General features: G+C 34.9%; 1 protein-coding gene across 1 annotated transcript in view; it reads left to right on the plus strand.

The window, feature by feature from the left end:
* The first annotated feature begins 1,373 nt into the window (after nucleotides 1-1,373).
* Nucleotides 1,374-14,028, plus strand: part of LOC120140332 (protein disulfide-isomerase 5-3-like) — a 34,257-nt gene continuing 21,602 nt past the window's right edge. The window contains exons 1-3 of the mRNA XM_039155319.1: nucleotides 1,374-1,757; nucleotides 2,802-2,877; nucleotides 3,188-3,191. Coding sequence (XP_039011250.1) covers nucleotides 1,374-1,757; nucleotides 2,802-2,877; nucleotides 3,188-3,191 — 464 coding nt within the window. The remainder of the gene's footprint in view (nucleotides 1,758-2,801; nucleotides 2,878-3,187; nucleotides 3,192-14,028) is intronic.

Below are 14,028 nucleotides of genomic sequence, written 5' to 3' on the forward strand. Positions count from 1 at the left end.
TATTTTTCTGAACAAATGCATACGAACTAGAAATCATGCGGTTAAGTAATTTTCCAAACAAAACATGGAACTAGAAAGAATGAGGTTAGGATGTATATAATCTTTTTTCTTATATTAATTTGTACCAACAATTTCTAATTTCCTGTAGACACATTTTATCTACTTAGTTTACATTGATTTCTTTTGCTTATATTGCATAATCATGACATAATCAAGGGTGTTGATTCAAGAGTGATCATCAAAATCAAAGGTTTTCATTATGGACAAAAGGTTTTATGATCAAGTGAACTATAACAAAGTCAAGGACTGGTATCTTGATGAATCCCTTAAAAATGTTGAAAGCTATGTACCAAAAGATTCTGTTAGATTGGTACCAAAAGCATTTTGTGGTAAGAGCATCAATAAAAGCAGTCAGAAAGGAGAGAGTTTTTATGAAGCTCAAGCCCGTTTTTGGAAAGACGAAAACAAGAAATTGAGCACAGAGGTTGAAGCCATGCTTAATGATTTTCGAAAAATCTTTCAAACCTTCAAGAATGTTGGATTAGGAAATACCCCATAAGAATGGGTAACAGGGATCATCAAACTATAAAAATGGTGTTGATCATTGGAAAAAGATGCATGAAGAGCAAGCAAAGAAAATTTTCTCTGATTTACAGATTAGAGAATAAATGTGCAATACAACCATTATCAATTTAGGAAAATGTCAAGCTAAAAACCAGATGTTGAAGAAAACTATAGCTAATATAGAAGCTTCATATCAGTTCTGCCAGTTTGAGATTGATGCTGAATTAAAATCCACTAGAGCCAAGAACCACACATTGATGAAGATGGTAGATGATTATAGAGATCTTGTACAAGTACTTCTTGAACACAAGGGCTCTCTTATGAGGGAAAATGAACAATTTTGTCTACAATTTTAGGAGATTGTAAGTAAGATTCAAGAGAAAGATAATGACATAAAGAAAGTTGATGCCCAAACAAGCGATGTGGCCCACAAGCTGGTGGACTTAGCTGGTTTTACAAGGGAATTGAAGCAAGATGATAACTCAACTCTTGAGCATAAATGGAAATTAAATTGGCTTTTTAAGGAGATAGAGAAATTAGGAGGAAAAACTATCCCATATATGTAATGATCTTTTAGATGTACCAAAAACCTTTTGTGTTCAATGAAAGCTATTTTAAGATGATCACTCTTGAATTACACCTTTTCATACATACATGCACATTTGCATTTGTATTTACACTCAGTTTTTGCATAGCATGATAACATGTGTCAATCATGAAAACATGGGAGTAATCAGTGAAAGATTTCAAAATCAGGGGTTCTAAAAGTACATTCGAAATTGGGGAAGGTCTCTAAAAGATTGAAAACAATGAATGGAATACTAGCACGAGTTGAAAACATTGAAAGAATCCAAGAGAAACTTGTAGAGATTCAACGAGAAATGTTTAAAGAAACAAAAATGTTCCAAGTTGAGTCCAGGGAACAGATGTCTAAGATAATGAATATGATGGTTACTATACTATATGGGGAGAAAATGTTAGAAGACCCTATTGAGCAGGAAAGGATAAAAGCCATGGAAGAAAATGTGAATGGAAATACTACGATAATGAATGACCAAGAACCTGTTAGGGAATTTAGAAATCTAACTCAGCTTCAAGGATTGGGAAATATGACAGAGGACATGGAAATTGAATTTAGTTCAAAGAAAAGAAACATGAAAGAGGACCAATTCCCATTAAAAAAGGCTAAAAATGTAAGAAGGAAAAGAGGATGACACATCTCATTCCAATTACAATCTCTTATTCAGAATTGTTACCCTTTATATTTGAAGTGGTATTGTAAAACCCATTCTATTTGAAAGTGGTCTTGTAAAACCCATTCCTCCTAGTACTCATTTGCATCCAAATTGGCAAAATGTCAAGAGTTCATGCAATTATCATTCTGGTTATTTTGGTCACTCTATAGAAATTGTATAATTCTGAAATTAAAAGTCCATGACCTTATAACAGAAGGGTTGTTATGTTTCGAAAATGGGAAACCTAAGCTCCTCATAAACTCAAACCTGGTTGAGAAAGAGAAATCTTCAAATCACCATCTCTCTCATAATGTTGGTCAAGAATCAAATATTCAAAACGAACAATTTGATTATCGGTTACAAGGTCTTCAGGAAAGCAATAGTAAAGAGACAATGATGTCAAGGGAATTTCTATCCCGTTTTCCTTCAATCTCATGCGGAAAGTTATATTACGAGTTATACAAAGCCAAGCTTATTGCCCCATGTTTGGCTAAACCTTTGATACCTCTTTACTCAACATGGTATAATAAAAAAGTCTTCTGTGAATATCATACTGGAATCTGAGGACACTCCATCGAAAATTGTGGCAACTTCAAACGACGAGTTTAAGATCTTTTGACTCATAGAATTATAGAAGTTGATGTTAATAGTCAATCTATTTTGATCAAACATTTGGGAGTCAACCCCCAAAATGAAGTTGACAGTGTCAAAACAAATAGAGGATAAGGCAAAGCCAAGGAAGATGAAGTTTGTATGTCAGATTCAACTCTCGATACTTCTTTGATGAGTGAGATAAAGATGAGAAATGAAAAAGTGAAAGGAATAGTAATTCGAGACTAGCCTACAGGTTTAAGAAGAAATAGGGCAGATACAACCCTAAAAACACCATTACAATCACAGAGTCTAGTGAATACTACTCCAATCACAGCTGCAAGGAGCGTCCAAAACCAGGACATCACTACAAAAATTTGTTCTGAAACTAACTTTGAGCCTAATATTCAGTCAGGGAAGGAAAAGATGATGATGAAATTTGACCAAAAAGTTACTCAGGAGAAAGTAGAGATTTTTGAATCTGAAGGCTCATCCAAAGAAGCTACCCAAGAAATGGGAGGAAAATATAGATAAAGACCCAAGTCCGACTACACATATTACATCCAAATAAGTAATGGGGCAGTTAGATAAATAAGTGGAAGTTGTTATATACCACTATTGCACCTTTCATTTTGTAGCATCTTGTTTGAACATGTTTTTGTTCCTTTCTCCGCCTCTTTTTTAATAAATTTGTGTTACTTTGAAGGTTATGAGCATTGAATCAATTTTACAATCTTGCAGTTCTTTAAATATCACTGGATTAAAAACTCTTTATGGTTAGAGTTATACATCTTTGACAAAGTATCAAGATTGAAAACCAATAAAAAAAGGACCCTGACCTTACCTCAGATGAAATATACCCAAACATTATACCCTATTACAAATATGAGAGAGCCTTCTCCAGTGTAAGGAATTAGACAATAGGCTTGGTATTTATATATAGAAGTGTACAACGTGGGGCATCTTTTGCATGACATTGCAAAACTGACTAAATTATTTTTCTATTGATGATATTCGATGATGAAACTTTTACAAATCTAGTCTAAGTCAGTTTCTTGGCAATTGAAATCTGGTATTGAGATTTTCTGACTTCCACCAAATCACTTAGACTATAACAGGTTTTTCTTAACAAGCTTGAGAAGGTGGAGTTGTATACCCATGTTATTTTTATATGTAATAAAGTTGTCCCTCTAGAGCAATTGGTTAATAGCCCTGGCTTTATGGATAAGTTTCAATTAGCCCAATGAAGGTTAATTATAATAAAGCTGAATTCAGCTAGCCAAAATGGAAAAAGAAGAAGTTGTTATAAAAGAACGGAATAATACTTGTTATAGTCTACTTTACACACATGCATACAAAAATTTCATTGTTAGATCGATATTTTCACACTGCTTTGGGTAGAATCAAAGATTTCAGAGAACTGAAATAGAGGTATCCTAGAAGGCCTAGTAATTGGTTATGCTAATTGCGTCGTTTTGTACGCATCAGGTTAAAATACCAAGTCAAAAAATTGAGGCATGTGACAATGTTCACAAAGAGTGAAAGAGGAGTGACATATTCATTAAGATAAAACCATAGAAAATAGGGAAGCCAACCTGAAACTAACCTCTCAATCTTGATACTTGTCAAAGAGCTATAATTTTGAAACATTAAAGAACTGTTGATTATTTTGATATTCTTTGAACTCATGCTTTTGATCTGATTCTATTGTAAACCTGTAAAGGGGAAATATTTTACAAAATTCTTTTATTCTTTGATAAAGAAAGAAGGAAAAACATTTTCAAACAGGACAGTCTCAAATGATAAAGGTTCTTGAATCAAGTTAATGTTTATTCTACCCTTATTGAAAAAAAGAATAAGTAAGGTCAGAATGAGGAAGCATTTCACATTCTTGGGTCTAGGGAATTAAACTTATAATATTCCTTTGTGACAACCTATCAAGAAGAAGATGATCACCTCATTCGAAAGAAGGGCACGTATCCCAGAGTATAGCAAAAAGGCAAAGAATGCGATTTGTTAAGAAAAAGAAAATCACTTCATTTGGAAAAGGCACATATCTCAGACATTTTATTAGAAGGATTAATCACTTCCTAAGATTACTTGACAACACTAATGTTTAGTAACATTGGAATGAGAGTATTCAAGATTAAAAGATTTGGCACGAATAGAGCTACGAGTACCCACAATGAGGCATTATCAAAGTTGAACCTCGAGGGAATCATGATATTCAAATTAAACAAAAATTGAGAGTAAGCCTTACAAATTGGAATATTGGGACATGTTGAAGGCCCATGTCAGTCAGAAATTCATATGGGGCATTTTGAAGGCTCATATCACAAGAAACAATGTTGAGTGCATTTTGAACGTTTGTATTAGAAAATGTTGGGGCAGTCAGAAATTCATATGGAAATATCGTTAATCTGAGAAAATATTTCCAATGAAACATAAAGGTATGAAGAATGAAAATGGTGAAACAATGATAGTAAAGTTGACCATACATCACTATTTTATCTACCATACGATTACATTATCCCTACAAAAGCCACAAGAAAGGATAAATGTGTTGTAAAATGTTCCCTGATATGATCCCACTTCTATTTTCATTGAAATATCATTATGACAGTATACAAAAGCTCTAAATACCATGCAAAGAGTTTCCCTGGTTGAGAAACCTAGACAGAAGCCACAGGAAATGATGAATGTGTTGTCAAATGTTTCACGAACCAATAATTATGGTGCTAAACCAATGTTGTGATCATGTGGTATTCTTATCTGTTAAATCAAGATGAGGATTGTAAAATCTCAAGATTCACAAATGAGAAATGATAAATATTTATTTCCAAAAAAGGGAAGTTAAAATTTTAACAACAAAAAACTAGTGGAGTCAACTAATATTGAACGATGGATTGTTGCTAAACATCTCGACATAATATGATATGAATGGTTTTGTTCGAGATCTGATTAGATGTGGAGACATGAAAGGAATTAGGATAAATCATTCTTATGATGTGTTTCAAGAGTCAAATCAGAACAGATGTTGCTCTCCTGATTAATCTCTGCTAAGTTATATCTACTTTATGTAAAGATGATATATTCTCTTTTCAAAGATGAAAAGCTTTATTGGATTTCTATACAAGTACATTCAAAGAAGAAATCAAGATACATGTTGATCAGATAATTCTTCATATATGTAAGTTTGATAACATAAGCTGCTACACTGATGACTAAAGTTAATCCCAGAAAGAAATGATCAAGTTGAAGAAGATCAAACTTTGGAGTCAAATGAAGATTGAACCGACATTTTGCATTCATAAGAACATCATTTGCATAAAGTATCATGCATTATATTGCATTTGCATAAATACATTTTTCACATAAAGATGCAGGGACAAAATACTTTAAAATGGAAAGTAGAATTCAAATCCCAAGTACAGGAAGCATGTTAGGAAAAGCAAAGCATATGAAGAATAGATGGACGCAATATGCAAAGAAAGCATTAATTTTGGGGCATGCCTAACCAACAAGTTGCTTCGAAAAATGAGAAAAACGATTTTCAAAGTTTCTCATTTAAATCTTTTCTAGAAAATAAAATTCTTGAAAAGTAAGAAAATGATTTACAAAGTTTCTTACCCATTAAATTATTTCCCACAAATTTATAAATCCTCCGGGTCATCTGTAAAACCTCAGGGTAGGATGTTTTTGCATGAAAATGAGAAAGCGTCTTTCAAAGTTTCTCATTTAATGTTCAAGAAAATTAAATCCTCTGGGTCGTTTGTAAATCCTCTGGGTCATATGTAAAACCTCAGGGTAGGATGTTTTCGCATGAAAATGAAAAAGTGATTTTCAAAGTTTCTCATTTAATGTTCAAGAAAATTAAATCCTCCGGGTAATTTGTAAAACCTCCGGGTCATCTGTAAAACCTCAGGGGAGGATGTTTTTGCATGAAAATGAGAAAAATGATTTTCAAAGTTTCTCATTTAATTCATTTAGAAAATGAAATTTTTGAAAAGTAAAAAGTTTCTTGCCTAGTAAATTATTTTCCATGAATTTGTAAAGCCTCCGGGTCATTTGTAAAGCCTCAGGGTCATTTGTGAAGCCTATGGGTAATTTGTAAAGCCTCCGGATCATTTATAAAGCCTCAGGGTCATTCGTAAAACCTCAGGGTCATTTGTAAAGCCTCAGAGTCATTTGTAAAGCCTCAGGGTCATTTGTAAAGTCTCCAAGTCATTTGTAAAACTTTTAGGTAATTTGTAAAACCTTTGGGTAATTTATAAATCCTTTGGGTCATCTGTCAGTCTCTCGAGCAATATGATAAGTCCTTAGGGCCATTCGTAAGATCTCCACGAAAGAGTAGTGGAATGAAATCAACCTCGAATCTAGTCTTCACTTAATAGTAGTGAAACAGATTCTTTTCAAGTCATATACAACCTTCACGAAAGAGTAGTGAAACAAATTCTTTTCAAGTCAATCTAATCTCCACGGAAGAGTAGTGGAAGCAAATCAACATTGAATATGATCTTCACGGAAGAGTAGTGAAACAGATTTTTCAATTCAATTCAACCTTCACGGAAGAGTAGTGAAGTAATTCGATTTAACCTTCACAGAAGAGTAGTGAAGTCGATCAAATTCAGCCTTCACAAAAGAGTAGTGAAGCAAGATCAGATCAAAATTCGATCTCCACGAAAGAGTAGTGGAACAAATTTACCAGCAAAGTATGAAGTTCACTCGACGAAAACTTCTTGTCTTTTTTATCTTTGCTTTATTCTTGTTAACACAAAAATAAGCAAAGAGAGACAGCTGTCGATAATTATTTTTATCCGAGTGACGTATCTATTATATAATAATATTAATATTAGTATTATTATTATTTACAAAGCCCGAAGGCCCAAATTACAAAACAAATCCAGGCCCGGTTATAAATAAACCCGAGCTAGGTCCAGATCAAGCCCAGAACCATCCAGGCCCAACAACTCGGTACAGGCCCAAATTGGCCTAAATACTACTAGGGTTTCCACATAACTCTAGCACCGTCAACACGTTATTACCATTCGATCAAAAGAGATCCAAGGGTCCACAATCATCCAGCTGAAGCCCTAGGGTTTCATTACACCCTAGGGCCTATTCCGGCCACCGCCTCTATGTGCTCTAATCGAGGGAAGCCACACTCCCACCACCTCTCCAGATCTCTCCCAAAGGCTCCAGAAGAATAATTTCGACCGCACAACACATCGGTCTATGGTGAGTCACCACCATAGGTCCGATGACCCACCGAAGAAACCACCATCTCAGATGGCTCACCAAGGCCTATAAAAGGCAAACCTGCAACGAAAATGAAACACACACAACAGCAAGAGGGAGCATTCATACAAAGCAAGAAGTAGAGAAATATAACACAACAACAAGCATTCATACGAAAAGGAGAAGACTAACCACTGTTGTTGCATCCACACGCCATCGGAGAGTTGAAGAACCGAAGGTATAAACTTAGATCTACAGATTTTGGGAGGTTTTTAGGAGAAAAGAGGCTTGGAATCGTGTTTAGGAGGTTGAGAGCTTCTATTTAGTATAGTTTGGCATTTTTCGGATGCCATGGGTGGTGGCCGGCGGCGGCAGACAATGCCGGCGAACGGTTGCCTGTCGGTGACTGGCGTCTCTTCGTTGATGGAATTTAGAGAGAGTTGAGAGCTTCTCTCTCTATGAGAGAGAAGCTGAAAGAGTGAAATGAAGAAAATGGTCCTTCTTTGGCCGGATTTGGGTTTAAATACCCTCCCCCATACGACGTCATTTTGGCGGAGGTAAATTACACGCGCGGTCCTTGCAGTTTTAGACTCTCACATTATGGTAACCAAAATCAGGTTTTGCACATTTTAATTTGGTTCTTGCATTTTAGTTGTTTTCATATTAGTCCCTACCTATGTTTATATATATTTAGGGTAAAATTATATGTTTAATATTGTTATTTTATTAAGTTATATTTTAACCCGTATAATTATTTAGGATAAATTACATTATTAGTATGCAATTTTCGTAATATTTCCAAATATGTTCTTTAATTTTAATATTTAATATTATTGTAGGATATTTATATTTTAGTGCCTAAAATATGTAAATTTTGCACTAATAAATTGATATTTTGATATTTTTAATCATTATTTTATATATGTGTATTTAAGTTGTATTATTTCATTTAATAGATCATTAAATATCTTCTTAATTAATTAAGAAGGTATTTTAAAATGGTTATTGGTGTGAAATGATATTCCTATTATTTTGGGATTATAAATTTAAATTTAGTACAAATTTGTTAATTTACTGCAAAGACAAATTAATTAATAAACACTTGTACCAATTTTTGGGTGTGGTAGGGGTGTTAATCCTTCTCTACACGTAACCGACTCCCGAACTCATTTTTCTGGTAAGCAGACCCTTTTGTTGTATTATTTTAATATTATTCTCAAGAATTTTATTAGAATAATATAACATTTTGGTGACCAATCTCACCACATTAAAAGATTGGCAGAAACTCTACAATTTAGTGTTTTATCTTATTCAAGAAAGATAAACACTTACTTTTTCGAGACTAGCTACACTTAGGTGTACTATTTGCACTCTCCGTCGTCGGGCTGAGAAATGACTCGACAGTTTTGACAGAGAATTGGCAATCCTCTCTCTTTAACCATCCAATTCTATCGTTGTTTGCTGTTGGGTGTGGTCCTTTGATTACTGCCAATCTCAGAAGTATATACAGTGGTAAAAGGTGTTCAATTTGTCTCCAGTTCCAATTACCTTCTTCATCAGTCATGCTTTTTATGGTTGTTTTTCCCACTTGATCATGGTCTCATTTATTGACAAAGTTTATTAATGGCCCTATTTCTAAAATCCAGTGGTCCCTCCAAAAATCGATATGTATCTCGTTTCCTATTATTATGGTTATGTTGCTTCGAACATCATCCCATACCATTCTTATCCCTTTCCATAGTTTGGAGCAATTTTTTCTTCTAATGTTAGTCGGTATCTCTTCTTTGCATTTGTACTTCGCCTTGAGAACCCGAACCCACAATGTGTCTTTCTTGGCTAGTAGATTAAAAGCCACTTTCATTATAAATGCTTCATTCTGCTCGTTTATCTTTCTAAATCCAAGACCTCCATCCGATAATTTTTGACATACTTCCTCCCATTTTACTAATGGTAACCCTCATTTTCCATCTATTTTACCCCATACGAATTGTTTGATGATTTTTTCTAGTTATCCATAATTTGTTTTAGGTAATATTGATGTTTGCATGGTGTATGTTGGGATGGCTGCCAATACAGCTTTGGCAAGTGTAATTTGACCAGCTAGTGATAATGTTTTTTCCTTCCACCTGCTTAATTTAGTTTGGACCATTTGTACCAAATAATAGTATGATGCCGAGGTGGCTCGGGAGTGTAATATTGGTACTCTTAAATATTTCCCTAGATCATCAAACATAGTAAATCCAAAGGATATTCTTATCTGATTTCGCAGTGCTGTCTGTACATTCTTAGAGAAGAAAATTGTTGTCTTTGCAATGCTTACCTTGTATATCGATACTTCACAAAATCTTTCTAGTAATTACCAGATGATATTGAGTTGGTGTAAGGAGGCTTCTGCGAATAGAATCATATCATCTGTAAAAAATAAATGAGATATCTTTGGGTTGCTTCTCGATGTTTGGAATGGTTTCCATCATTCCTTTTCAATTTCTATTTTAATTGCTTGTGATAGTCTTTCCATGCATAGAACGAAAATATAAAGAGACAATGGGTCACCTTGTCTTATCCCTCTTGATGGTTTAAAAGCATCTGTCAATGATCCGTTCCATGATATTTGTGTCGAAGTTGTCGATACACAGTAGTAAATGATATTACAAAGCGCATCTGGGATACCTAGGTCTCGTAATGTGTTGTTTATGAAACTCTAGTCCAGTCTATCATATGCTTTCTCCAAGTCAATTTTTATTACCATCCAGCCTTTTTTCAGGATTTCCTTCTCATAGAATGTATTACCTCTTGGGTTATTATGATATTATCTATGATGCTTATACCTGGAACAAAACTAGTTTGGTTATCTGAGACTCAATCTGGTACCAGAGGCTTCAGACGATTTACTATGACTTTTGTGGTCGTTTTATATAGCACTGAACAAAGGATGATAAGGCGAAATTGGTGTATTTTTTCTGGTTTAACTACCTTTGGTAAAAGTATCAACATTGTTTGGTTGAGTTGTTATGGTATTATTCCTTCTATGAAGAATCATCATGCAAACTGAATTCCCAACTAATCTCCAATTTTTCTGATAAAATAACGCATGGAGTCCATCTATTCCAGGTGCCTTAAGTGTTCCCATTCCGAAAATAGCTTCCTTGATTTCCTCATTGGTTACTTCTTGTGATAGGCTTTCTTTTTCATGCTCTTCTATTTTTTTGAACTTACCTCTTATTTCATAATTGTATTTAGGATCCCTACTTCTTGAGAATAGTTTGGTATAAAATTGGATTGCAATTTCTCTGAGTTCCTCTTGATTTGTACTCCAAGTGTCATTTTTATATTTTAAAGTTTCGATTTTGTTTACTCTTCTTCTTATTATTGTTGAGGCATGATAAAATGCAGTGTTTTGATCCCCTTCCAGTATCCATTTTGTGGGTGCTTTTTGTCTCCACGGACTCTCCTCCTGGTCTAGTATAGTGTCGAATTATGTCCGTAATTGCTTGTCCAATTCTACCAAAAATTCTGATTGTGTGCATTGTAGGGCTTTATCTATCCCTCTCAGTCTTGCCAATAAGATTTTTTCCTTTTTCCTATGTGTCCAAAAAAGTCTAAGTTCTATTTTTCAACTTCAGCTTTGAATGTGCTAATGTTTTCGTTTAGTTCCCCATCATCTTTCCATAATGAATTGATAAAGTCTTTGAACTAGGGTGTTCCTGCCATGTTGCTATGAAGCGAAAGAGTCGATTTTTATGATCTTGTTTGTCTGTTGTCAGCCTTAGGAGAAGGGGCCGATGATCTAACCCAAGTCGATCTAGGTGCAGTACCTATGAGTTTGGGAATGTTGAAATCCACTTTGTGTTTCCGAGGCATCGGTCTAGTCTTTGTTGTAGGTTCCCACGATTCCATGTAAATGGTGGACCATGAAATCCTAAGTCTATTAGCCCTGTAGAATGCATGAAATTGGCGAGTAATCGGCTTCCATTTGTGTGTCATGCTCCACCTCTTCTTTCATCTGCGCATAATATCACGTTGAGATCTCCCCTAGGATCCAAGGCGTATTATCATTTGGTGCTAGTGCCTCAAGTTGAATCCATAGGTGTTTCCTTTTAGAACCATTTGGGTTTCCATAAATTGTTGTGAATTGTGCCCATGTATTAACTTCCTTGGGCCGAAATCTACCATTAATGAATTGGTTTGATATATGGGAAATCTCGATTTTCATTGTTCCACCCCATTAGTAGCCAAATTCCACCTCCAAATCCATGTGCTTCTACTCGAAGTGACTGTGTGAATCCTAGTTTATTGATTATTTTGTCTGCTTTGGTTCCAGTCATTCTTGTTTCAAATAATGCAACTACATTTGGTATGTGTTCTCTAACAAAAAGATTAAAGATTCTTTTGAAGGTTGGGCTTGCAGCTCATTGGCAATTCCAAAACATGAAACTAGTTATTTATTTAATTTTTTGAGGTTTCAGAACCTTATTGTTTGGCGATTAATTGGGACTTATCTGGGTCTCCCTCCACTTCACTTTTCTTTATTTGTTGATCCTTTATCACCTTGTTACTATGTACTGGCACATTAACTAGTGCTTGTGGTTTAATATTGACATGTTCATCATTCGAGGCTGTAGACAACTTATTTGATACCATCTGTACCCATTCCTTGATTAGATTATGATTTGTAGGGCGAAAAGTTATTTTTTTACACTCAAACCTTTCACGTTGTTTTCTTTTCTCATCCTTCTAGCTTCTTCTCTTACTTTTAGGAATTTAATCCCGTGCAATTTTCCCCCATACTTAGTTCTTTTATGGTTATGGTTGTGTGGTTTTCGTTCCCTACTGTGGTTATGTGTTCCAATGCTTCCATGTTCTGTCCATCTATCATTGGGATTACATCTACTTCGTTTTTTATTTTGTCCAATTCGTGCATTTTCTTTACTGGTTTTGGTTCTCTGTTGTTCATGTTACGATTTGTTTCCCTTATTTGATGATCTGGTGAGTTCCCTTTTGTTGTTTCTTTATTTACTAGTTCAGTTCTGTTATTATTATCCTATGTCCTTGTGTCTATTTCAGCCATGTTACCATGCTCATCTTCATTTAATATAGTGAAATGAGAGCCCCCCATACCAGCTTTTTGTTTCTCATTATCTTTCTCAAACCTTTGTGCCACGTTGTTTTCTTTTGACAATTTCTAACCACCATCTATGGTCCAAACAGTGTTTCTTCTGACGTTGTTGCATGGTATTGGTTGTTTTTGTTCCTTTCATTAAGCTCTTCCTCACGTTTAGACTCTATATATGTACCTGATATGTTGCACATTGCTCTCTTGTATGCCCATAAACACCACAATGGAAACAAATATGTTGTAATCCCTCGTATTCTAGTTTTTGTGTGAACCTATCTATTCCAATACAAGGTATGAGTAGCTGGTTTAGATCTACTAAAACATCAATTCTTGCAAACTTACCTCTTTCCCCTGCCTGGGTGTTATAATCTACTTTAATTACTCGTCTGACCACTGAAGCTATTAGTCGAAAAAGTTCTTTTAAGGTAGTCCTTGTAGCCTGATCCATATTATCACTTGCGATGGATGTTTTTCAGATGTTGAGAATGATCTACTCCATGGTTGGACTATCAAATAGCTTTCATAGATTGTCCATGGCCCTTATGTCAACACCTTTATATAATCATCTTCATCTACAAATTTGACTAAGAAATAGTTGTTTTCTAGGTCAATGAGTTATATTTCTCCAATTGGTTTCCATAATGCTTGGATATGATTTAGCAGGGCTTTGTATCCTATCATCCGTACTAACAGTCGAACGATGATGACATTCTTCATGTTTTTATCTATTTGATCATAAACTTTTTCTGAGAATCTGATAGTTGGGAAAACACCCGATTTGTCTATAACGTAGTCCTCCTCCAATACCACAATTTCATCATCTTTAATACCACAACCTGTATTTAGCGTTTTCCTTGCCCTAGATGAGTTGGCTACCATGCTTGCGTAAGTTGCCTTACCTCTTATCTGTGTTTCTAGTTTATCCACTGTTTCGTTTTGTTTTACGCTTTTAATTTCTTCTACTTCATTCATGTCGGATGCTTCGACCATGTATCTCTCCAATAGATCATCGGCATCTATCTCTTGTTTCTGTAGCGCTATCGTTGATAATTTCATCCTTTGCGTTCTTAATCTTCTTTGGAGTTTTTTGTTCCTTTAGAGTCACCATAAGTTTGATTCACTCTAAAGCTGGTGGTAAATTGATTTGTGTCATCTCCTCCGGCGGTCTTCCCCCAAAAGCTTCGTATAAGTTTTGTTTTTCGATAGGGTTTCCTTGAGAGAACAAGGGCATTTTTCCAATCATTGTAACTTGTATCCTTATGTGATATTAAAGGGCTAATTGTT

The sequence above is a fragment of the Hibiscus syriacus genome, unplaced genomic scaffold (genome assembly GCF_006381635.1).
Source record: "Hibiscus syriacus cultivar Baekdansim isolate YM2019G1 unplaced genomic scaffold, ASM638163v2 tig00002237_pilon, whole genome shotgun sequence".
Lineage (NCBI taxonomy): Eukaryota > Viridiplantae > Streptophyta > Magnoliopsida > Malvales > Malvaceae > Hibiscus > Hibiscus syriacus.